Genomic DNA, 26,159 nt, shown 5'->3' with positions numbered 1-26,159 from the left:
CCCCGCGGGGCCCCGCCCGGACACGGACACGGGCCCGGGGCCCGGCGCGCGCCCGCCGGCGGAGCCGCCCCGGCCCCGCCCGTTAACGGCCGCGCGGCCCCGGCGCCCCCTGGCGGCGCCGACCCGGCCACCGCCGCGAGCGCGCACGGAGCTGCGGGGCCCGCGCGGGCGGCGGGGCCGGGGCGGCGCTTCCGCGCGGGGCGGGGCGAAGACGGCGCCGCGAGCCAATTGGCTGCTCCGCGCCGGGAGGTGCGCCCCGCGCTCGCAGCGCTCCGCGATAGGGCGAGGAGGGGCAGAGGGGGCGGGGCGCTGCGGCACGGCGCGCCCCCGTTGGCCGCTTCTCTCGCCTGGGCGCGGCGGGCGCTGCCATTGGCCGGCGGGCGGCGGGGGGGGGCGAGTCCGGCGGCAGCGGCCTCCGGGGCTGGGGTCCGTCTCGGCGGCAGCGGCGGAAGTCTCGCGAGGGAGCGCGGCCGGGATTTGGCGGTGCTGCCTCCCTCCCTCCTCCCTCCCTCCCTCCCTCCCTGCCTGCCTGTCGCTGGCTGCGAGGCGCTGGTGTTTGTGTGGAAGGGGGAGGAGGAGGAGAAGGAGGGCAGGCGAAAGGAGCCCGAGCCCCACCATCCGCCGAGGGGAGCGGACCGGAGCCCCCTCGCCGCCCGCGGAGCTCTCTTTCCCTCCCCTCGCCCCGCCATGGCCTCGGGAGACACCCTGTACATCGCCACGGACGGCTCAGAGATGCCGGCCGAGATCGTGGAGCTGCACGAGATCGAGGTGGAGACCATCCCGGTGGAGACCATCGAGACCACCGTGGTGGGCGGCGAGGAGGACGAGGAGGAGGAGGAGGAGGATGAGTGCTGCGAGGAGTGCGGCCCGCACCACCCGCCCCATCACTACCACCACCACCAGCCCATGATCGCGCTGCAGCCGCTGGTGTCGGACGGGGACCCCAGCGGGGCGGGCGGCGGCGCGGCCGGCGGCGGCGGGGGGCAGCTCCACCTGCACCACCACCACCAGGAGGTGATCCTGGTGCAGACCCGCGAGGAGGTGGTGGGGGGAGACGACTCGGACGGACTGCGGGCCGACGACGGGTTCGAGGACCAGATCCTCATCCCCGTGCCGGCCCCCGCCGGGGAGGACGAGTACATCGAGCAGACCCTGGTCACTGTGGCCGCCGCCGGCAGCAAGAGCGGAGGCGGCGGTTCCTCCTCGGCCGGCGGAGGAGGCCGCGTTAAGAAGGGCGGCAGCGGCAAGAAGAGCAGCAAGAAGAGTTACCTGAGCGGGGGAGGCGGCGGCGGGGCCGAGGGCGGCGGCGGCAGGAAATGGGAGCAGAAACAGGTGCAGATCAAGACCCTGGAGGGGGAGTTCTCGGTCACCATGTGGGCCTCGGGTAAGTGCGCGCCGGACCCCTCCCTCCCTGGGCCGCGGGCCCCGCCGGCGGCCGCGCGGTGCGGCCGGGACAGTTTTGTTTTGAAGGGAGGCCATGTTTTGATGTGTGCGATGGGCGCCGCCATGTTCATCGCCAGGGCAAGTATGGCGGCTCCCCGAAAAGATGGCGGGGTCTGCGCTGCCGCCGCCGCTCCTGCCCGGCCGCGGCGGGGGGAAGGAGGCAAACATGGCGGCGGCCGCCAAGATGGCGGCGGCGGGGGGTGCGCGGGCGGGCGGCAGCGCCGCCGGCTCCCGGGCCAGGCCGCAATGGCGTAGTTTCTGCAGCAGGGGGAGGCGGGGTGCGGGGCGAACCTCCCCGCGCTCCCCCCGTCCCCGCCCCGCCGCCGCTCCCCGCGGGGCCCGCTCCGCGCCTGCCCCTCGCACTCCCTCCCCTCCCCCGGCCGCCGCCGCCCTCTGTCCTCCTTCTCCCCCGTGTTCTGTCCCGCCGCCCCTCCCCGGCTCCCCGCCTGCCGTTCCGCTCGCGTCCCTCCCGCCCCGCGGCTGAGGCGTGTGCGCCGAGCCGTGACCGCGATGTGCGAGCGAAAACTCCCGCCCCGAGCCCGCGGCTCCCCGGCCCGGGGACGGCGAAGCCCGAAATACCGTGTACAGCTCGCCCGGGGGCCGCCGGCCCCGGCCCGCCGCGGTGGGTGGGGCCTCCCCGGCCGGAGCCCGCCGTGCCGGCGGGGGGAAGCGGCTCCTCGGCCCCGCGGGGCTGCCCGCGCCTCCCGCCGCCGCCGAGGGGGCGGCCGCAAACGAGCGGCCCTTGGGAGCCCGAGGGGGCCGGGGGTGACGGCCGGGAGGGGCGGCCCCGGGCTGACCTCCGTGCCTGGGAGCCGCGGGCAGCAACGGGGCAGTGCCTGCCTGGCGCTCGGAAACCGTCGGGCTTTTCCTCGGCTAGGTCTGGAGCTTTAAATAAGCTTTATAAGTAGGCACAGGGAGACCTTGTCGTGGGAGATTGTGTTTTTTGAGGATTTTTTTGTGTGTGTGTGTAGGAGTGTCTTTTAAAGGCAGTAAAATTTTGTGAAGGTGTTAAGTATCTGTGGGGCTTGGAGTAAAGCTGACATGCACCTGCCCTGCCCACTTTATTTCTTTTTTTAATTTTTAGAAAAATGTATTGCCGGCAGCAATGCTCTGTGATCAGAGTTCTGTCCATATGTTACGTAAATGTGAAAAAAAGAGGTCGAATAATACGGTTCATGTAATATTTAAATTGGTGGGTGTTTATTGAATAGTAAGTTGGTAATCCGTCTTCCATATTATAATTTTTGTGCTCTTTCGAGTTTTTTAGAAGGAGTCTGGAAAGATTGAAGCTCTTGAAACTTTTGATGTAGTCGAAAATGTTTGTACTCTGTGATGCTTGCAAACGACTAGAAGTTGTTAGAAAGGGCACTGTGGAAGGAAAGGTGTATTGGACAGCTGAGTTCTCCTGCCTGAAAAGATGGAAAACACAGTGCAATGGATTTTTGCTCCCTTTTTAAATACAGGCGACTACTTTAGCAAGTTTCACAGAATTACCTGACACTATTGGCATGTCAGTTGACAACCCAGTGAGTTTGATTGAAGTTCTTCTTGATGAAGAGTTTTCTGTATACTATTTAGTTAGGATGGTGTTCTGTGTGCTTCTGTATCACTGTATGAAACGGAATAAATTCCCTTGCTAGTAGTTTCACTAGAACTGACCATCCAAGAAAGATAAAAGATAATAGAAACTAATATAGTGTGCTGGCTTGTGGAAGCTGCTGGAGGTAGCTGAATGCAAGTGGCTGTATGACTCATGAGCTGGCAGGATCCAGGACCTTGCTGAGATCAATCGACAATTTCTAGCATGCATTTGCACTGGCAAATTCAGAGAGCCTGCTAGGATGCTTCCTTAGGACTGCATGCTAATTATTACTTGGCCAAAGTGAAGCATGTGTATAATCAATACATTTGCTTCTCTTCCCATATACACAGCTTTTATATCAGGGGTAGCCTTATTGATTTTGGTGATTTTCTTGTTTAGGAGCATGACCATGGAGCTCAGTAGGAATGATACCCACTTTTAATTTACTGGACATTGAATTGCATTGCTACATTTAACTCAGTTGTACCCGTGATGCAGAACAATAAAGAACACCTAGTCTGATTTGACTTGGCCAAAAAATGCCCTTCCAAAAACAAAATCAAAATCATAGGGAAAAAGTTTGACCTCCCTTCCCTTTGTGCCTGCAGGCTCCACCCTCCAGCTTCAAACAGCTTTGGTAATAACCTGCTCAGCTGAGAGTGCTAAGTTTTCCTGAGAGTATTGGACAGGCTCTTACACCTCATATGCAGGTTATTTGTTTAAAGGGGTCTGATGTGGTCAAATGCTGGGGATTTTTTTTTTTCCTCTCTTAAAAAAAAAATTGCCTCTTTTTCCTGAAACATCAGAGGCTGAATTGTTGCCAGAGAAATTGAAAAAGAAACAAAACTTGAGGCAGAGGGATATACACCCAAACCAAAAAAAAACCAAAAACCCAACCTCACTACCCTCCCCCCAAAAACCTCAAAATAAATAAATGCCAAAAAAACTTAGAAATCACTGGCTTGCAAAAGGGTAGTTCTAAAGTTTCCCTAAAGAATCAAACGACTTTATTTTGGAGAAATATAGTAGGTTTGAATCTGTGTTTTGACATAATTAAAGATTTACTTGCACGCTGATTCAGTTGACTGTTTTAAAAGCTAAATGAAAAGTTAATCAAAAGACAAGTGATAAATAGGCCATGCATCAGGGCAAAACAGTGAGCCCTATATTGCTGTGCATAGGATTTTGAATTGGGAAGAAGGACACTTTGCTCACTCCAGTGTGGGAAGACAATGTGAATTAATTCCTTGTTACTGTTTGCTGGTGCTACTACATTGGCTTGTACAGGGGTGGTACTAAAATTAACCAATCATAAATCTTTTTCCATAAATGTGTACAACATGTCTTGTAGCTCCTCTTGAAATGTGTAGAAATAATCTGTGAAATATATAAGCAATGTGACTAAAGGGGACTACTGAATCCTTGTCTTGTTATGTGGTTTCTTAGAAATTGCAGCACTGTTGTTGGCAACAATTTGGACTTAGCATAACTTCTCTTATCACCTTGGTATCTATGGTGATATCAAACTTGTGACCCATGATTAAAGTGTTTAGTTTGAAACATGAGTGCCTTGTTCTAGTTCAGATCAGCTTTTCAGTTCTTAAGAATACAATTATTTGTCTTTCTTCATGTGTTCATGAAAGTAAGAAGTGAATGAAGGTGTATTTCTGAAAGGGTTGAAGAGGGCATATGGTGGATAGTTCAGTCACGTTCCTGTAGTGTGTTTACTTTATATCAAACACATGAATCAGAAAATTGCATATAATTCAATTGCATGTAATCCAAGTGAGACACCCCAGTTTGAACTAGAAAAAATGTTCTTATCAAGTGGAATTTATTTGTATCTTTGCTGCATTTAGCTTGAATCATTGTCTTTAGTGAATTTTTCCAGGTTGGGTGCACAATAGTGAAGGGGGAGGGGAAGGATCGTGAGAAATCACTTTGTCAGATGGTGCTTGCAAAACTGATTCTTGCATGCAGGAACATTTGGGAAGGTGGTGCTTAAATGCTGGTTGCACCAAATGCTGGAAATTTCAAGCAATTGGGGCTTAAATTCAAAGGCGAAAAAATGGATTAGTGTAACTACATCTTCTAGGTAATGCCTCTGTCAAGCTTCCAAACCTGAAATAGGTGTTGGCTTAAACTGTTATTTGTAAGCATAGTCTGCAAACTGAAGTAGCACAATCAAATATTGCCCACAGATGTTAAACTGCTCAAGTGTCCCATCCCTAGATGGAAAAGACAAAGACACAGAAGTTACATGTATGGTTTGGACATTATTTTTGATAATACAGGAAGCCTGTGCTGTGGATCCTTATTTGGAAATTTGGGAGTTCATATTGGGTTTCTAGAAGGTTCTTCAAAATCTGTTAAACTTTCAATGACTCAAAAAATAGAAAGGTTTTCATTTTACTTGATCAGATTGCAGGGGTGAGAAAAATAACCATCTGCTGTCTGACCAGTTGTGTTATGTAGTATAAATGATAAATGAGTCAGTTCAGTTGTGGGGCTGTATCAAGGATGGCCAAAATGCTTTGCAATGACAGATAGGTAATGACCTTCTTACAAAGTTTGTTATAATGGAGGCAGAAAGTGATTCTCTGGTTTAAAATATTAAGATGACAATCTGTTTCTGGCTCTGATTAAGACAATGATACAAGCTTCTGCTGTAAGCATCGATTCTGCCCTGACATTTTTTCCAGTGATAAGGTAGACTGTTCCCTGTGTTTGTTTTAAATGCATTTTCAGTTTTGAAAGTGAAATACACGAATGTGGATCACCATCTAGAATGACTCAGAGGATTGTAGTCTGAAGGTGGGCTAGGCAGCAAATTAACTGACTTGCTGTTGGAGCCTTCCCTGGGGCACTCGAGTCACTCCTGTGCTGACCATTCAGAAGGTCACAGTGCTGCAGCACAGTCCCATAAGTGCTGAAGTCAGATGATGACTGTTGATATATGCACTGGTTTTGTCAGTTCACGTCTCAGTGGTGTGAAATAAGAGATGGGTGACACAGGGAAAGAAGAACCTGTTCTCCATCTGTGTGCAAGGCACGTCAGAAGGAAAGTAACCTAGCAGCCGTTTAGGTTAAAAAATGACATACTGTGCAAAATGGAATTTTAACATTCAGAAGTGTCTGCTAAATAACTGTATTATTTAACAAGCTAATTACAGTTCTTTGCTTCCAAACATGACCAAGGAACTAATTTGCCTGAGGAGATTGCAATGTGGTAGCAATAACCAAGCTGTTACCACAGTGCCTTGGTACTGCACAGCTGCTGAATACATCCTTTATCCTGTAATTGCTTCTCAGCTGTTCCTAAAAGCAAATGTGTTTAACTGTGTGATCATATTTTAAGCTTAAATGTTCATCCTTTTAGTGGCTAAGTAGAATGTCTTTTAATTTGGTGCCTTGAGGAAAAAGCTGTAGGATCAGGTGTCATTGCTTTGCTACCAGGTGTATCTTGAAAGTTCTCTTTTGCACCCTGTTTTCCTCAGATGAAAACTCATTGATGTGTTCTCCCTGCTCAGTAATAGAGGAGGAGGATGGCCAGAGATTTGGCAATTTAGATAAAATCAAGAATAACAAGGAAAATCAAGAATAAAACTGAGGAAAAAATAATGACAGAGCTTCTTGGGTTGAGAGTTAAGAGGGTCATCTTAGTAAGTTGGGGAGTTCCAGAGTTGTCAGCTGCAACTCAAGAAATGCACAAAATAATGGGATTCCAAGGTGGGTGGATTTTTCTGTGTAATAGAAGGGCTGTAAGAGATGGAGAAATTGTGGTAATAGGAGCAAGATGTGATCAATAAATTATTGGGAAGCAGATTCTACCATGATTTGTTATTGATTTCTTGCATGGAGTTACTAGTTTCATTCCAGTAATCTTGGTTCTTCCTACTGCGTTCAGTACTTGGGCTTGGTTCTCTCAAAACTTCAGGTTGTTTCTCCAGGGGTGAAAAGACACAACTGGCTAAACCCTGAACTTTCACTGATGTTAGCAGAAGAATGTTTGACATCCTTGCTTTGGAAGGTCTAAGTGGATCTGGTTCAATATGTGTGTTGCCCATATGTAGGGGGCAGTGAGAGTCATGGAGATGGAAGGACACTGAACATGAAGGTGTGTTAGGGTTTGTCCTGAAAAGGTGCCTTGAACAGCCCAGTTTAGACTAAGTATGCAATGCAAGACCTTAATGCAAGTTGGCATGGAAGGATGTAGGGGGAGGCCATTAAAATTGTGTTCCAAGTTCATTGCAGAAAGCTGCATTGGATCTGTAAGAATAGTGCTTCAGCCAAATGCCTTATATTTGAGTCTGCTCTACTCTCAGGTGGTTTTAAGGGACAAAACAAAGTAGATCAGACAACATATATAGCACTTCATTTCCTTTACCTGACTGGCTCCATGGCTCTGTCTGTATATAACTCACATGGGTGGCATCCAGAGATGCCACTGTAATTTCAGGATTTTGTGTTTTTTGCTCTGCTTTGGATGCAGTATGTTCGATTCTGTGATGCTTCATGAGAGGAAAAGGGGGAGGTAATTTGCCTATAGTGGTCATCAGGACTTGCTTGAACACAAAAACCAGCAAACAGTTAACTTGCCCAGTTAGCAGTGAGAATGATCAGTTCAGCCTGAGTGAAAGTTTGCTTGCCCTTTACCCTCCAGACTTTGAGCTGCCTCGTCCAGGTTGATAGGCCATCACAAACAAAGTAAATTTGTGCATAGAGGACATTGGTAAAATGTTTCCATTTCCAGACTTCCTCCAAAAAAACTGGGGAGGTTTCTCAAAAGAAACCCCTGGGGTTGGCTCAGCTGTGCTGGCCCTGTCCCCTTGTGCTCCTCTCAGTGAAGGATGAACAACACACAGCATGAGTGCTGTGGTGTTGTTTTGTTTTCCCAACGACCTGATAATGTCACGCGATTGTCATGATACTAAAGAGGTACTGAAGTCTGCTGCTACTTTTTCAGAAATATTAGCCAAAAATTACACTTCAAGGTAACTGTTTTGTATTTTATTGTTTTGGTTTAAATTTGTATTGGGAAGTGTGTGCTGCTGTAGAGATGCAGTTTTTTGTTATAGGAAAATGTGTTTTTTTTTTTTTTTTCATATAACTGTTAAGATACTAAACAATAATTTCTCTTATGTTTTATTCTACCCAAGCAATATGTTTATAGGCTTTTTGTGTTTTGCTCCAGTAGTCTGTGGAATTATATAGCTGTGGATTGACTTCTGTTGGCAGGCTTTTGGGAAGTAAAGGCACTGAAGGCTGGCTTTCAGTTTGGTCCTCAAATAGCAAGAAAGCACCGTGGAATAGCAAACCTTTGTGCTAGGGAAGGAAAGAACATCTTAAAGAATGTATACAGAATTTCCTAGTTGACTCATGTGATGTGAGGCAGGAAATGAAGACTTGTCTGTGTTACGAATGCCATCAAACAGTCAAACTGCACATTCTAGGTAGCTGTTGAAATGGCCACGTTGAGGGCAGCTGATCTCATCCCAGTCTACACCACAGAGAAGGTGTCACCTTTAGTTTTGCAGCAATTCTGTGCCATTCTGAGCTGCCAGTCTTTTTTCAAGCTTCTGTTAGAAAGAAAAAATTGTTGCCAAACTAGAGGCTTATGGACTTGACTTTGTAACTCCTTCAATTGCTGTAAAACGTGACATATAATCCTTCCTGAAGGCAAATTCAATTGCCTTTTTAAAGCATTGGTAGGGACTGAAAGGTAGTGTGGTGATGAGTGGACAACTAAAAAGGTCAGTGGTCAGTTTTGTAGTTTACTTTGAGATTAATGCTGCAGATAGTGTTTTCTTATTTACACTTTTGTCTTTGCAGTGTTGGAGTCTGTTTTCCTCTTTCACCATGGAATATACATGAACTGCTATTTGATCTGGCAGATCAGATTAAACCTCAAACCAGCAGTAACATTTCTAGAAATAGCTTGGTGGCAAACATTAAAAGTAGGCATTACAAATTGAATAGAAATTTGTCTCTGGTATCTTTCTTTTATTTGCTTGTCTTGTTCTGTCTTCCCTAGCCTAAGTAACTGAGTAATGACTAATGTTATTTCCTGTGTTTCTGTTTAGGGGAAAAATCCCGAAACATTTTGTCTTTTGTTTTCTGCCTTATGTTTTCCTATCTTTTTATTTGGTGAAATACTATTTCTGTCCTACCACCTTGTGTTTCCACTGCTTAAACAATATCTGTAAAATAAAACTTCCTGTTATTTTTGTGTAGCCTCTTGTGTATAAAACAATTTCCAGAATCTTCTCCCCATACACATAGTAGGAGAAATACTGTCAAGTTGCATTACATAGAGCTGAGTAGGTACAGCCATATATACATCTGTTGTCCCAGGTGTATTTGAGGGTGGAACACAGGGTAGGTGCTGGGTCTTCCTTTGTGCTGCTGTGAACACTGCAGTGAGGAACATAGATGGATGTTTCTGTTCTCCCTTATTTTTGTGTCTCCCAGTTTCTGTTATAAAATAGCAAGAGGAGATAGAATGCATGGTACAATGTTTTCTAAGGTATGAATGTGAGTAGACAGGAACAGCAGGTCTTCCACCTGATTTCACTGCAGTCCTTGAGCACAAATTCATAGGAGGAGCTCTAGAGCAAACAAGAGTATCTTAACTGGCTTGCACATCAAAGCTCTGAATAATTTGAATAAGGCTGCTGTTTACATAGTGGAGTGGGAAAGAGTTCAGGCTGGCCTTTGCCACAGAAGGAAGAAGCCCCCTTGGGAGACAGACACACAATTTGAGTTATTTGCTTTCTTTGAGATCTGTCTGCAAGTGTGAAAAAAACTTGAATTTTACAGGCAGGTGCTGAAGCCCATCAGCAGTTATTTTTAAATTTCTTGTCTCCATGACACTTCTGTTGGAGGTCAGGGAAGTCTGAAGACTCTGAAGTAAAGATCAGTAGTCCTGACATCTTAGGGTGAGTGTCTGCTGCTCTTCTGATAGGCTTCCAAAGTTAAAAACTGCTGCTGAGTGTCACCGTGGGTATAGTGAAGATTAGTCCTGAAGAGGTTAAGGGAAATCAATATTTAGGCATTGTTTCAGGAAAAGTAGATTATCTTTCAAGTGCAGCCAACATTTATAGGATTGTTCTACTAATTTCTGTATTTGTTTGTACTTAAAGTAGATATGCAATTTCTGCTTTTTTTCCTCACTGTATTCTTTGTGTTCTTCAGGCTGTAACTGTATGGGTGTCTTTTTGCCCTTCACAATTAGTGTGGAAATCTGGAAGTGCAGTGTATTCTTTTAAATGTGTAGCAATAGTGAATTTGTATTGAGATGTAGCCTAAGAAATTCTATGCTGTTTTGATTTTTAGTATGTATTGAATTCGGTATTTTGTGTATTTCAGATGATAAAAAGGATATTGACCATGAAACAGTGGTGGAAGAGCAGATCATTGGAGAGAATTCTCCTCCAGATTACTCGGAGTACATGACAGGGAAGAAACTTCCTCCTGGTGGAATACCTGGCATTGACCTCTCAGACCCCAAGCAACTGGCTGAATTTGCTAGGTAAGTAGGAAGAAAGGAGGTTTAAAATTGTGTTCTTTTCACTGGTTTAGTTATGAAACTGTTACACAAAATTGTATATTTAGTATGGTTTATAATTCCATGTAATTATCTTCTAAAACAAGGGATTTAACACAGCATCAGCTACTCTGTTCTGAACTAAAATAACAGAATTTTATAATCAGCAGTGAATTCTTCAGTGTCTTCCAGTCTCCAGTTCCATTAGGTAAGACTGGACCTAAATAGATTCATTGATAGACTGCATCACTCATTGCTCCAGGGAACCCTGCCTTGGGACTGGACTAGGTGGTCTCTAGAGGTCCCTTCCAAGCCCAACAATTCTGTGATTTTACACGACAGAATATTTATTTAATGTGAGTAGCCTTAAATTCCTGAGCACCAAAGGATCCAGTGAGTGCAGTGCTGCATTGGGGCTGTTCGATACAAACCAGTAAGGCTGCAGGACTTAGCTGGGAACGCCACTTCTGCTCTTTTCCACCCGCTTCTTAAAGTAAAGATCTTAAATCACGTGTCGTGCACTTTCAAGTGCCGCTGATAATTGCAGTTGGATTTTCTCTGGTGAGTCAGAATTGTGGCTCGTTTACGTGTCAATGGGCTGACCCGAGTGCCAAGGTGACTTTTCCTTTCGGGCGGGGCGGTGACAGCGCCCGTGGCCGCCAGAGGGCACCCGCGGGGCCGCCGCCCTGGGCCGGCTGCGCTGCGCGGGCCCGTCCGCTGTGTCCCGCTGGGTGCCGGGCAGCGCCAGCGCTCTGTCCCCAGCTGTGTGAGCGCGGCCGCTGCCCGTCTGGGGCACTGCTGCCCATTTCCCCAGGCTGGAAGCACAGCATGTGTAAAGCCACATTCATTCTGACCCCATTCATGGAAGGCACGCTATCTGCCTCTAGACAGCAGATAGTGTAATGGTTGCCGGACACATTAATTATTTTATCATTTACTAGGAACTAATATTTAAATCCTATTTTATGCATTCATTTTTTTTATCTTGACTTTTTTTCGTTAAATAATTAAACCATATATCCCTACATTATCCAAATCACTTATCATCAATACTTTCAATTAACCTTCCTCTATATTTCCTAGTATATTTCCTGAAAGCAAAACATGTGTAAAGCTACATTCATTTTTGTAGCAGCTGGCTGTTCTTCAGAGCTTGGGTGCACAGTTCTGCTCAGAGCAGCTGGACAGTTGCATGTTGTTATCCTTACTACCCAGTAGAGAGAGACAGTGTACCTTGTTCCAGGTAGTTGCTAAGTAGTCTGGCTTCTTGATTAGCTGGATCTTGGTGTTCAGTGTGTGCATTTATTCCCGTTTCACTTTTTTGATCTTGCTGCTTTTTACAAGTTTTGTACTGTTACTGTGTAGTGTGTTTGTGCTGGAGGAATAACAGCACAGCCTCATCCCACAATTACTTTCACTAAAGCCATTGAACTATGAGTTTTGAAGGCTCCTAGTAAAATAGTTCTGTAAAATAGTTCCTGCTTCAGACTGTCTGATCTGGAATTGTATAAAAGCACATTACAAGCAGCTGAAAACAGGGTTCTGTCTGAAGTGATGGTCTTACCCTCTGTCTGAGGGTGGTTCTAGCTATTGATACTCTTCTTTTGTGTTTTGCTATCATTTATCAAAGTTACTGTAATGCTCTCTGGGACCTCTTGAGGAGCTCGTACAATTTTTTTGGAAGCAGATGTTTAAGTGATATACTTGAGTGTACATAGTGTTCCAATTCTAAACTGTTACATACATATTTCTACTATTGTGGTGTTCTCCATTACTGTAAAGCATGCTAAAACTTTACTCTGGTTCTGTTAGACACTGAAGTACTGAATAGCTGTCTTTTGTTAGGAAGCAGAAATAGTTTCTTGCAGGGTATTCTCCATGCAAATACTGAATATTTTGTCTTCAGATTGAGTTGAATACTTGAAATGGTTGTCAGGATTTGGACTTCTTGAAATGAACAGGCTGCTTCTGTCAGATGTGTCTGCAGATTTCTGAATATTGTGGAATGTTTTAGTTAGGTTTCTATTGAGAAAACAGTGGCTGCTGGCAACATTTCGAAATTACTACTTTTCTATATTTATAGTAATTCATAATGTTCTAGGAAGTTCCAGAGCTGGAATTTGTAGCATGTAGTGGAAAGATTCAGTTTTATGTGTACAGCCTCTTTTCTCACAGCAGATAAAATGTAATCCATTTCAGTCAAAGGAAAAATGTGTGATGGTAGAGGAAGCACCTTGCTTGGATATCACCTTTAGGAATATCCCCAAGTTGCTCAAAACCTGGGAAAAATTGTTCTCATAGCTTAATTGTAGATACATGAGAATTTAATGCATTTTCTAAGAAAGGTTATTTGGTTTCTTGGTCAGAATCGGTGACTGTCAAACTTTTATTCTTGTCTAGCAGTTGTATGTTATGTCTTAAATTACTGTGTTTGTTTATTCTTCTAGACTGAAGAGTATGGGTGTGTTAGAATTTGAATATTTCTTGTTAAGGTCTTGTCCTCTTGCAAAGAAGTGTGTTGAAGGGACTCCTTAGCTAATGAGATGGATTCAAGTACTGCTGTCTGCAGACTACTGTTCAATTGTCTTACTGACCTTGCTGTGTGCACTTTACATGGCAAGCTGGAAGAAAAAATTGGGTTTCCATGGCTGGAATTGTCTTTGGAGGTTCAAGGAGTAGAGTTTTTCATGCTAAAAGAATGTGTTTGTTTAGTATAAAGCTCTGTGAAATTGCCAAACATTGCTCATTGCTTTACAGTTCAGAAGCTCAAAATTTTTAGTAGCTGTATTGTGAAAACTTTTAGCAGCACATGAAGTTGAAAACTCTTCTAAACTTAAGTAGCTTCACATGCTGTAAGGTTTTGAATTACGAATTTGTATTTAGATTACTTGGAAAAACAATTGTGACTGTCCACATCTAAGGAAGTGTGAACTGGCTAGTAAAATTGTATGCTAAGTGCATTGTGTGCAGTTGAGAGAAAGTTACATAGAGTTGCTTTTGGGTTTTCATTGAAGTGGGAAGGACTCTCACCATACATTTGTAGAAATTACCTCCTCTGAACCAGGCTACATCCACTATTTATGACAACTGCAGCTATTTTGATTAAGGATGAATTGATTTTAAATATTTGCATTGATGATTAGGAACAATGTTCTGAGGCTAAGCTTAAACAGAAGAAGTTTGAATTCTAGTGGTGATAGATTTTGAACAAGGTTCTGGTATTCTGATCATGATCTAGTTAGTGAAAGGTAATGCAGGGACAAACCTGATGTTTGAAGTTGTTTGTAGCTCTGCAGCCCTTGAAAACAACAATTCAGAGCTGTGGTAATTGAGCAGCTGCAGTGGCCCCCAGTGCCCAGAGCTCGGTGGCTCTCGCAGGGTCAGCGGTTGTGGTGTCTCTGGTGATGCAGTTGTCTCTCACTGCCTGGTTTAGAGCATATGTCATTGAGTCATGTAGCAGGAATCTGAATCCTTTAACTGGAACTCTGACAGTTTTTCCTGGAAAAGCTTTTATGCATTCTATGATTCCATTGAAAACACTGTGAATAAATAGGCTATGTCAGAACATCGACATGTTCATTAATGCATAGATGGATGGCCAAAAGTTACACCTGGTGGGCAGTTTATCACTTTTTACTGGTTACTTTTTCTCTTTTAGGAGTCTTGAGTTTTCTCTAGCATGCTCTGAAAACATGATAAAAAAGAAAAAGGTGGAATTCTCTTGCAATCATATCAAAATGTGAAATGTTAATTGTGAACGATCTGCTCAGAAGGACAAAAACTAATAAATTACCATGTTTTCATTTGATACCTTTGACTGGGAAACTGGAAATCCCTTCAAGTGGAGTAAAATGCTTCATCCAAATCTAAATTGATGATAGCTCAGTAGTTAGCTTAGTAGTTAGTGAAGAAATCATAGCTGCTTGGTAGTGAAAACTTAGGAAGGTAGTAGGGGTATTTCTAGAATGTGCATATGGCAAATTCCCTCAAAGGAAGGCACAAAAAATTATATCCCTAATTGCCCCCTCCCTCCCTCTTGCTCTCCAAATGCACAGCTGAACTGGCTGAAGACAGAACACAGACATCAGTAAAACAAAGAAATAAGAAGGAATATCCTGTAGCTGGGAAATTGGCACAGTAATGGGTCTTGGTGGTAAAAACTTTATTGTTTGTGGTTTTATTTTCTGCTGATCTTGGTATCTTTTCTGAAGGAGAGCCATTGTGAGAACTGCCTTCCTTTCTATCCCCTTTCCAAACCTATAGAAAACAAAGGAGAGGAAACTGCATTAGAGTTTGAAATAGGATACCCTTTTTAGAAGTGACAAAGCCTTCTGGTCATCCAGATTTATGACTTAGGCCTCTTTATAAGGTGTGTGCTTTTGTATGGTTCTTGTTACAGAGAAGCTTAAAGGACAGTAAAGTGACAATTGCTTTACCCAGTACTCTTCTAAGGGAGGGGACACCTCCTGCTCTGTGCCCCACTGCACAGGTCAGTGTCATGTTTGCACATATGATATTCCTCATAACTGGGACAAACCTAGTGGTAGAATCATGGAGTGAGAGAACTTGTGGCAGTTTTCTTCCTAGCTGTGACTGAAGCAGGTAAGGCACTGGCTGTTCTTGGGTTGTACATAGAGAGATTCCTAGGACACCTTGTGCCACTCCTCTTTCATTTTGTTTGTCCAAAAGCCAGTCTAGCCAGTTCCAGGAGTTGTTCAGCACAAATAAACTCTTGCAGTAACACAGGGCTGTGACACTCAGGTTGGTTCTGCTCAGCAGGGCAGTGCAAGAGGAATGGCAGAATGAGGGGAGCACACCAGCAGTGCCAGTAACACTGGTGAGAGAGAATAATTTCCTCCACCTCTGACTGTTCATGGGGAGGTGGCCCTCAGCACAGGTGAATATCATTGCTGGTTATCAGAGACCTCTAGGCTGTGTTAAAGGAGTTGCCTGAGAGAAGAGAGTAAAGCTATTAAGATTAGCTTTATGTACAGAGGGAGCTGAGAACACAGAACTCCTTAGCAGTGGCAAAAAAAGATTATGGAGCAAGGGGGAAGTTCTCTACTGTTATTTGAATTGTATTGCCTTTCTTCCCAGCTTTAACACCATTTCTATGGCTGACTTTTAAAATTGCATCAGTTGACAAGTCTATAGGTTATGGAGTTGGACAGGGATTTGGGATGGGGATTAAGGTTCTCTTAGGGTGAAGTACTCTCAGTTCAGCTGTGTAGATGGAAGGAGGTAGTTAGGTTTAACTTTCAGATACAGCACAGTATTGTTCTCTTTGTTTTGAGAAACTGAGTGATTTAATATGTGTGATTTCACTCAGTCTTCCTTATGCATGATAAGAGAGTGTGCTTTTGTGCAGCTCATCTGTAAAGCTATTGGGTTGCACACATTCCTGCTTCCTCTGCTGTCACCCACTCCCTCCCTCCACTCCCCCAGTGCCAGTTAAGACCTAGCCTTTAATTGCAGTGTCCCAAAGGTACAAAGTACCCCTCTGATTGTCACAGGTAATTGATTTGCAGTTGCCTCTGCTCAGTGCAATGAATGTAAACTCACTGAAGGAATGAAAATTTTGGTCTTGCCGTGTAAATTGACTTTCTGCAAAGGCAACTGTTTCTGAAGTTCCACCCCAGTATTAATGTGTGTGTCTGTAGTTGTGTTAAATAGTGATATTGGTTAGAGTTCTGTTTTTGATTAATATTTCAGGCTAAGAAAACTTGGATGGAGCTGGTAAAGATGCTCTACTGGGTGGGAGCCAAAAGTCTAACCACCACCAGCAAGAGCTACCTGCACCAGTGTAATTAAGATCAACAGCACAGATTCTAGTCTGGTCTCCTTTTGCAGAAAGTTAATTTTAAAGTAAGACCAAAACCTTTTTTCTAATACATTGAATATGTAAGTCTTTGCATTCTTCTCTGAGGGATTGTCCATATGGCTTCTGCAGCTTTGTGAGCAGGATGACATTTTTTGACACAATGATCTACTGTAGCTGTGCCTGTGGTGTTCATGCCCTCATGCCTCTAATCCAGGTGTACAAAGGGCCCAGCAGCTTCCTCCTGCCTGTGGCACTGAGATACAGCCTGGACACTCTTTGTCATCTCTTCTTTTGCATTGTCTGCTGATGTTTTGTTCATAAGCCTGGTTATCTGTGGAACCCTGTGTATAAGTACAGTCTTGTTCCACATTTTAGGCTTAACTTGCTGTGCTTCCATGAAAAATGAAGATGTAAAATTATTCATTTTTTAACTGAAGCCTTTTGTCATTTGTGTCCAAGTGTTCAAGTATACTTCTGGGCTGATACTGCTTAATTTATAAACAAAGCCTGAACATTAAAAAGACCTGAATGGACACTCATGTTCTATGCCTGCTCAGACACTGAACTGAAAAATGTAAGGTGTATGTTGGTGCTGCAGTCTGACCATCCAGTTCACCTGCAGTTGGTTCCTCAAGCTTCCTTCCTGCACTGGCCCAGGTATTTTCCTCCTCACTCTACCTCAACAGCCTGTTAGGGATGACACTGTTGCAGTGTTGCTTTCTCAAAGATTGAGGTAATACCAGAGGTAAGAGACAAGAGTCAGGAAGAGGATTTAACACAAAGCTTGAAAATGCAGGCACTGCCCACTGAAGCTATTTGCCAGATCTGTTGTTAGCAATTCTCTTGGTCTAGTCACTGCCTTTACAGGTGGCCAGCTCAGACTTTGGAACAATTGTGGTTTTACACATTCTGATCGTGTCAGGGACACAGATTTCAGACCTAGGAAAGTTTTTTTGCTTCATTTTTTTTTGGGGGGGATGACTCAGCCAACATTTAAAAGGTTGATTGAATTAAAAGGAGGTGGTTTTGGCACCAGCTCTGTCTCCTAAGGATGTTTGTTCTGTAATGGAATTAAATCATGACACACTGTTCTCTTATGTCCCATCTTGTCAAATCATTCTTCTGTGACCATTTTAACAATTGCTCATTTCTGTTCCTTTTCCTGTTTTTTAATATCACAGAGACGTAATAAGGAGAATCCCATGCTAAAAGTAACTGAAAGCTTTCTGTAGGGGTACTGTAAAAGACAGCTTTTGTGTGTGTGTGTTTTCCTACAGCCTCAGTACCTGTAGTACTATTGAGTCTGGAACCTCACTGGAGAGTGCAGTCAGTCAATCAATCCCAATCACTTGTTTGGAGTCAGATATTTTGCTACTTTACTCAAAGAGACTTTGTAAACTGAAAACAGCACAGCCATTCTGTATTCCAATTGGATTATGTAGATTAAGTTTAATCAATAAGGTCAACTGAGTTGGTCTGTAGTCTTGAAAAGGATAGTTACAATGAAAATTAAGAAAATGAGGAGACTGCTGTACAGCAACAGATGTAGTTTGCTATATTCAGAATGTTTCTGCCCTTAAGTTGATGAAATCTTAGTTGTACTGCTGGTTGTGGTGCACAAGAGGAGCTTTGTCAGCACAAATACTTTACACCCATTCACAAGCCACTGTTACTATCTGTAAATGTGTTTGTAACCTGCAGGAGGCTGTAGTGTTCTTCAGCATAGCTCTGTACCTGCCAAGTGTGGTCTGGAGATGCTGAGGCAAGCAGGAGTTTCCCATGTGCCCACTTAGAGAAAAGAGCAAAATAAACCTCTAAATCCTTGGGGTTTAGTGCTGTCTGTGAAGTGGCTGTCAAGTGCTTTAGTCTGTAGATGATCACTTGAACTGTGCCACATCTGCAGTGCTGAAAGGACTCAGAGTCAGGGACCAGTGACAGCTGACACAGAGCCATGGGAGACTTGTCCATCACATATCACTCCACTGGCAGTTGTGAGATGATTTTTCTGGATCTTCAGGACTTCTGAGGGAGATTTTTCACTGCTCTTGCCTTAATTCACCCTCTTCTCTCAGCAGTCCATGTGAAGGAAACAGGTGAAAGCAGAGTTCAGCCTCAAGAGTGGGACAGTAGCAAAGAAGTCTGGACTCAGCTTGCAGAAACCAAATGCTTTTGTGGTCAGAATGAAAGCATTTTAGTTTATTTACCCTACAGCTCTTGTTTAGCCATTCTCATGTAAATTAATAGAAAGAGATGTAAAAAAGCACATATATGCATTGCTTGGAAATCTCTTTCCCCAACCTTGTTCTTCTATATCAGTTTCCAGAAACAGAGCTCATGGGGATTAAAACTGTCCTGGATAGCAACAAACACTTTTCTTTCTGAACATTGAGTGTGTACCAGAATTGGAATTCTGATAAATCAAATTATGTTGTTAATTTCAAGCTCCTTATTCTGTTTGAGACTAGGGAATAGCACAAAAACTGTGGATTAACTTGCAGGTATGATATGTAGGCCCCTTGTCACACAGAACTGAGCTGTATTGCCAGGAAAAGCAGTTCAGTGAACCCACATGAACACACTGGCTCTGCTTCCACAGCAAGGTTTGGGAATGTGCAAGATCTCATTGCTTACCTAAGGGAATCTCAGCTGTATGGGGGCCCATTTATTTGTACCCACCTACTGCTATAGTTGGATGGGGATAAACATTTTCTTTTTCATTTTTTGAAGACAGCACCACAGGTTTGAGAAATAAAGACAGCTGAAAGTGCAGTGCAGTTCCCCAGAATCACATCTGGCTCTTTTGACTTTCTGATAGGTAGTTGTTATAACACTATTCAAGATTTGTTTTGTACAGAGTCTTACTGTAGGTAAAATAGATCTAACACATACAAGCAAGAGTTTCCTGGGCTCCTTATGTAGCAGTGGAGGTTAGTGGCACCCATAAAATAATGAAGATCCCTGTCAGTGACCAGGGGTAAATTGGTGATTGCTTGTCAGTTGCCAAGAGTGGAATCTGTGTGCACAATATCTTAAAGTAAGAGTAATTACTATTTCTGTGGTTGAAATGGATGCCTATGTGATCTGTATAGATTCCACAACCTGCCTGATTCTGCTTTCCCTGCTTCTGTAGGGTTTTCTCTAGAAGTCTTGTGTGATGAAAATACTGCAGAATGATTGAACCTATACTCCTTCATGTCCTGCTGCATGGATGGAGAGGAAGTGAAGCTAAATAGGCCACTTGGGTACTGGCACAGCACAAATGGAGTTTTCAAACAAAACCTCCTAATTGCAATTAGCATATGTCAGGGAAAAAGAATCTCAATTTCCACATATTCAGAGGATTAAGAAGATTGTATTAAATGTCTTATTCTGTATTTGAGAGGTCCTTCTGGAAAGCAGAGCATTCCAAATGCTGAATTATACTGGTAATATTTTTATGAAGGTTTTGAAAATGTTAAAGTGAATACCATTGACACATGTAATACTGGGGGATAAAATGTGCTCGTTATGTAGGCACTCAGGGGAGAAGAGCTGTCTACTAATGTGTTTCTACTAATATTTTGTACTGCTTTTTTTATCTTTAAGAATGAAACCAAGAAAAATTAAAGAAGATGATGCTCCACGAACGATAGCTTGTCCTCACAAAGTAAGTGCTCAGATTCTGAGTAGATAGTAATTTGTAGATCAGAATTTTGTATTGATGTTTTCTCTTGAGAATGAATAACTAAAATATCTTACTGTTAATAGTATACACTCAGTTAAATGTATTTTAGTTGTCATTCTCTAGAGGCTTCCTTTAAAACCTTTCACTGAATAATATATTATTCCCATTCCTTGTCTTAAGGTTAGTGCATCCCTAATCTTCTGGTAACCATGATGCACAGTCCCTAACATGCTGCTTTTACTGTTGTGATTTCCCGACACCCAAGAATACATACTTGAAAGAATGTTCTGAAAGCTGTTCAAAGTACGTTCCTAAGATCTATATATCCTCTGCTTGGAAACTATGACAGATTTGGAGTCTAGATCAGGAATCAGCAATTTATGGTGCAGATGCCAAAGTCAGCTTTATTGGAAGACTCAGAATTGCATTCCACAGAGCTGGAAAGTGCATCATCATGAGAGAGAGAGGCAGGCATCCTTGAGATGTGATTCTGATCCACTGGTAGCAAGGAACCTTCTGTCTGGAATAAATGTTGCCAGTCACCTAGATTGGTAGCCTGTGGCTTTACTGCATTACCCAGCTTTTGTAGTGCTTCTTTTACCTGATTTAGTCTGTGACTAAAAAAGACAAACACAATCTTGCTGACTTCTGGTCTAGATAAGTGTGAGCCTAAGCAAATAATCAGGGCAGATAGCTATTAGAGTTATCCATTAGAGAGCATGAATAGAAGGCTACTTTTGACAGCCATGGTGTGAGGAATTTTCTGAATTCCTCTTTGTGCTTATATTGATTTCCAATTCTCCACATTCTAGAAGTGTCATGTTTTTTTGTAATACAGTATGCAGAGATACAGGAACAGTTATTTTTTACTATACCAAGGACTGTTACCTTCATTTCTTTAATTTACTTTTTCATAGCCTCAACTTCATCTAAACGGGGGGGAAAAAAACAATGTTCTGTCCTTCCATTTTCTATCTTGTAGTGTTTGTAGGCTTTGTGCATTTATGAATTCAGTTTAACAAAAGAAAAATATTGTAGCTGTACCTGCTTCTCTGAGAGGCAAGAAGGGACTTAGAAATAAATGCGAAAAAAAGTTGATGGTCTGTTTACTTTGGCACTGCTTTGCCCCACCCAGTTCTGCTATGTGCCATGAATGGTGGCACAGTGCTTCAAAATTAGCCAAAGTGGTTCTAGTGCCTGAAGAGAGAACTCCTGAAAGTGACATTTTGCCCCTTTTTGTAAGAAACAAAGCTTATTTAAATGTATTTAGGGAAAAAAAAAGGCCTGCAGAATTTAAGATTAGCCGTTTACCAATCTTTTAGGTACTGTTAAATTTTATACCTCATACCACAGTGGTGTTGGCAGACTAGTCTTATATAAGTTTAAACAGTATCACTAGTAGTACAGGTAGGATTTATGATTATTAATAGGATTTTATGAGAGATTTTGAGCCTTGAGGGAGACATTTATAAAACATATGATATATATCTGTTGATTGTCACTAAGAAGTGAAAAAAATGTAGAAAGATTAGGTAAATAGAGCCCCAAGTTACTGCTGGCTTAAGCATACTCTGGAATCAAAAGTGGTATTCCTGTGTCAATGCAGGGTTGACTTCCAGGTTAAGACTTTTGATGCTGAACCTGAATTAATGTCTTCTGCATTTGGATTGAGCTGGGACTCATGCTGTATTCTGCTGCCCAGTATCACTTTGTAGGTTTAATCTGCAGCAGCAGTGGCACTCTCTGTCCCAAGGGGGTAGAGATCAGACTGCTGCTGCCAGTTTGGACAAGGTCGTTCCTGTAAGTTGTTATGTGCTGGAAATCCTCTTGCTCCATTTGTTCTCAGAAATGGGCAGGACAGAGAAGGAAGAGAACAGAATGTTGGGAGATGGTGCACATACCACTTGGTACTAGGGAATAGCCTGTGGTATATTAAAGACTCATATATTGTAGTACTATAGTTCTCAGAATATAGCCCTTTGAAGAGCACACCATAGGTATCCATGAACTCTCTTTCTGTCTTTTGTTTTTTTTGGTTGGATTTTTGTTTTGTGTTTGCTTTTTTTTTCCTCTGAAACCTGTTAAGTGCTTTTGTTCAGTTTATTCATTTGCTTCTGTCAGAATCTGCATCTTCTCCATAAGACTGTCCTGTTATTATTCATTTGACTACAGATGTCTCACAATAATGAGTGAGGAAAGGGTTTGGGATCTTTTTGTTTGAGATTGGGTTTAGGTTTTATTTTATCAGCTTTTCAAATGATTAGTTTTTTCTTATATTGCTTTTTAAGAAGTAAATGTAAGGGATGTTCTTTTCAGGGCCAACTATTAAGAAAGTATTCAGGATATAAAAGCATTTTAAATGCTTGTACTATAGCAGATAAAACCTTCTTTATGAGAACTAGCTTATCTACTAATTGAGTTTCACTGTTCCTTTTAAGGGCTGCACAAAGATGTTCAGGGACAACTCTGCCATGAGGAAGCATCTGCACACTCATGGCCCTCGAGTACATGTCTGTGCAGAGTGTGGCAAGGCCTTTGTGGAGAGCTCGAAGCTAAAGCGGCATCAGCTGGTTCACACCGGAGAGAAACCCTTTCAGGTACTGCTCACTGCAGCATGGACACTCCAGCTGTAAGCTGGCTTCCACAGGGCTTGGGCATGCTAGGGCTCTTCTAAAATCACATGAGGCGCCTGAAAAACTGAGAGTCCCCTTGAGTTAATTAGGCTATTATTTGATTATTTACATGGCCTTCTCTTAGTGGATGTATGTGGGAGATACCTTTCAAAATACGATGTAAAGTTGCCCTCTTTAAAAATGAGGTCTGCAGTTGCTAGAGAAATTAGAAAATGTCTCTTTCTCCTCATCATCTTTTCAGCTTAGTGCTTGTGGGTAACTGAGACTTGAGGCTGCTTGCTGAGTTAGTTACCTCAGGGTACTAATTTTCCGTAGGGTTTATTAATCAGTTTTCAACAAAACTATGGTGTCACTGAGTCCATTTATACTGAGTGATGTGGGCTTCTGCCACCAGAGGTCCCCTGCCCTCTTCATATGATACTCCCTATAAATCTTCAAAGTTATTCTTAGTCTTGAGCACATATGTGTTCCCCAGAACACATTAAAGATATGTAGGGTTTTTTGTTGTTGATTATTTTCTAAAACAAATTATTCCAGAAACTTGATTTGCAGTCCTCAGGCATTCACTTGGATGCATGCACTGAATATTCTGTGTGGTAAATATAAGTATTTAACACCAAATGTGCTGTCCTTTTTGTATCAAGCCCATCTGAAAAAAGGTAAAAAAAGCCCATCCTAAAGCAGGTAAAATGAGAAAATCTTTGCAAATTATCACTCGGAGGGGGAACTTCTGTTGTGAAATCCTGTTTCTGTTTTTGTTGTATGGTTTCACATGCAGAGAAGGTGCCTTTAGTGGAAGTGCTTGCTTGCATGCTGGAGGTCGTTTATCTCCCTCTTTGAAAATAGATGTGTTATTGTATGTGTACTATATGCTGAAGTCTTGCAGGTTTTAGTGCAGTTCACAGGGGATCCCCGCAGCTTCACCCAGAACAATTTTCAGCCTCTGGCTTCATGTTTGTGCAGTCTAGTGGTTTAAAGAAGACTGTTTTTCTGCTTAGTGATGGAGCTGAGTTCCACTAGCTAACAGAGTATTTTTTCCTTCCAACAGTGTACATTTGAAGGCTGTGGAAAGCGTTTTTCACTGGACTTCAATTTACGCACACACGTGCGAATTCACACTGGCGACAGGCCCTACGTTTGCCCGTTTGACGGCTGCAATAAGAAGTTTGCGCAATCAACCAACCTGAAATCTCACATCTTAACACACGCTAAGGCCAAAAACAACCAGTGAAAGTCGAGGAGAACGTTCTCGAACTCAAAGCATCTTACAGGAAAATCAATTGGAAAGAAATACGCCTCCCCTTTGTATATTGTTTCTAGGAAAGAATTTTAAAAAGAACCCTACAAAACTAAAGGACGTGTTTTGATAAGTAGTAAATAAAAAGCAAAAAAAAACCACACAGAAAACTCGAAGGTGACATTGCTAAGATGATCCACCTTGGTCTGTAACCCCGTTTCAAGAACACGGTGTTTTGTAAAGTGTGGACGGGTCAGCTCATGAACTTGCGTCAGAAAAGACAATTCTTTATACAACAGTGCTAAAATTGGACTTCTTTTCACATTCTTATAAATATGAAGCTCACCTGTTGCTTACGATTTTTTTTAATTTTGTATTTTCCAAGTGTGCATATTGTACACTTTTTGGGGATATGCGTAGTAATGCTATGTGTGATTTTCTGGAGGTTGATAACTTGCTTGCGGTAGATTTTCTTTAAAAGAATGGGCAGTTACATGCATACTTCAAAAGTATTTTCCTGTAAAGAAAGAAAAGTTATATAGGTTTTGTTTGCTATCTTAATTTTGGTTGTATTCTTTGATGTTAACACATTTTGTATAATTGTATCGTATAGCTGTAATGAAATCATGTAGTATCAAATATTAGATGTGATTTAATAGTGTTAATCAATTTAAACCCATTTTAGTCACTTTTTTTGGAGAAATACTGCCAGATGCTGATGTTCAGTGTAATTTCTTTGCCTGTTCAGTTACGGAAAGTGGTGCTCAGTTGTAGAATGTATTGTACAGGCACTGACCGTTTATTAACACCTGATAATATGTACATCCCCCATGTAATAGAAAGGACAACAATAAAACAGTGGTCCTAAAGAAAGAATCTGGCAGAAGATGATCTGTAAGCAGTCAATTTTCTTTTGTTGTCCAGAGCAGTTCTAGTTCCTCTTGACCTCCCAGAAATTGGAAGCTAAATAAACTCAAGTTTCCTTTACTTTGCATTCAATTACAGTGATTTGTAATGCAGTTAATACCACATCAGGTGGTATACCTAAACAGAATCGCTGACTGTAATTCTGGTTTTGAGTGACCTAGACTTCCATTAACTGCAACGATGGATTTGGAGACTGGGGAGTGTTCTGTGTGCCTGGACAGCAGCTAGGTAAAACAGTACAGGAAATAACTTAATGGAAGCCTTTTTTTAGTCAAGGTAAGGAATGTTGGCAGTTTAAATGCAGTAACAATAGAAAGTGGAAGAATGGTAGGGTTTGGGTGATCATACCAGGAAAAAAAAGAAACTGTTTCTTCTTTTGGCTGACTTGCTTGAGTGTAATGATAAAAATTTTTGGAACCCTATTGGACACCTTTTGTTTCAAAACAAGAAGTTCTAAGAGAACTAGATGGAGTTGAGTTTTGATGGTCTAAGAGTGGTTCCTTCTCATTTGTTCAAGTATTCAAAGAAAACTTAGCAGATACTATAGTACAATGTGACAGATTAATAAACAGAAAAAATTGCAGAGAAATGCATAAGTTATTTTTTAGAGGCATGTAACATATTTTAATGCAGTAAAAAGTGTTGTTAATCTTTTTCTGAATTCTGTTCTTAAAAGGTTCATCAACGTTTTCATTGCTAATACTGTAAAACTTAATTTTGAGTCCAGTGTTGGTGGTAGTGGCAAAAACATGGGTAATAAAGAAACTGCACTTAAGACCAAGGGAGTTTTCATCCATACATAAGTTAACCTGAACACTGCAACTCTAGTCTGAGGTTATTAGGAGTAGAAAGAAAGTTGGGACATTTAATTGTAAAGTATGCGTTAGAATTTTGGCAGTATTTTTTCTTTTATATATAAGCAGTTTTTGAACAGGACAATATACTGAAACTTGTATAGTTATAGTTAAATTAAATTCTGTATACAGTTAAATTAGTGTCTATTCTTTTTGGAAGGAAATAAAATTAATTCAGTCTAGTTCTAATTGACCTTATATCTTTTCTTAAGCAGTATCTGTGATGGTGTTAGGCTTACACAGAAGTTTTCTTTCCTGTGTCATAAAGCCATTTATTGAATTGCAAGGTGTCAGTACTTCATCCTTGAACATACATTAGGGACTGAGCTGTTACTTTAAACATACATTTTGAGAGTAAGTTATGTTAAATATTGATTTGAGGACCAACTGGGAACTGTAACAGTTATTGCCTCTGGTTGTATTGCATCTGATTACAGAGACATTTCCATCTA

General features: G+C 42.6%; 1 protein-coding gene across 1 annotated transcript; it reads left to right on the top strand.

Moving 5' to 3' along the window:
- Positions 1-499: 499 nt before the first annotated feature.
- Positions 500-25,896, top strand: YY1 (YY1 transcription factor). Its single transcript, XM_063159961.1, has 5 exons — positions 500-1,384; positions 10,394-10,556; positions 19,978-20,038; positions 22,495-22,653; positions 23,738-25,896. Exons 1-5 carry the CDS (start codon positions 688-690, stop codon positions 23,918-23,920), a joined length of 1,263 nt encoding a protein of 420 aa, XP_063016031.1. The 5' UTR covers positions 500-687; the 3' UTR covers positions 23,921-25,896.
- Positions 25,897-26,159: the final 263 nt, after the last annotated feature.

Source organism: Melospiza melodia, chromosome 6, assembly GCF_035770615.1.
Source record: "Melospiza melodia melodia isolate bMelMel2 chromosome 6, bMelMel2.pri, whole genome shotgun sequence".
NCBI lineage: Eukaryota > Metazoa > Chordata > Aves > Passeriformes > Passerellidae > Melospiza > Melospiza melodia.
Note: the sequence above shows the minus strand (reverse complement) of the source record. Positions and strands in the feature narration are given on the sequence as shown.

Bases quoted from the DNA above. Each gene is read 5' to 3' on its own strand.
- YY1 (XM_063159961.1), top strand. From the start codon at position 688: ATGGCCTCGGGAGACACCCTGTACATCGCCACGGACGGCTCAGAGATG. The intron at 20,039-22,494 runs GTAAGTGCTCAG...GTTCCTTTTAAG, and splicing joins CGATAGCTTGTCCTCACAAA to GGCTGCACAAAGATGTTCAG. The intron at 22,654-23,737 runs GTACTGCTCACT...TCCTTCCAACAG, and splicing joins CCGGAGAGAAACCCTTTCAG to TGTACATTTGAAGGCTGTGG.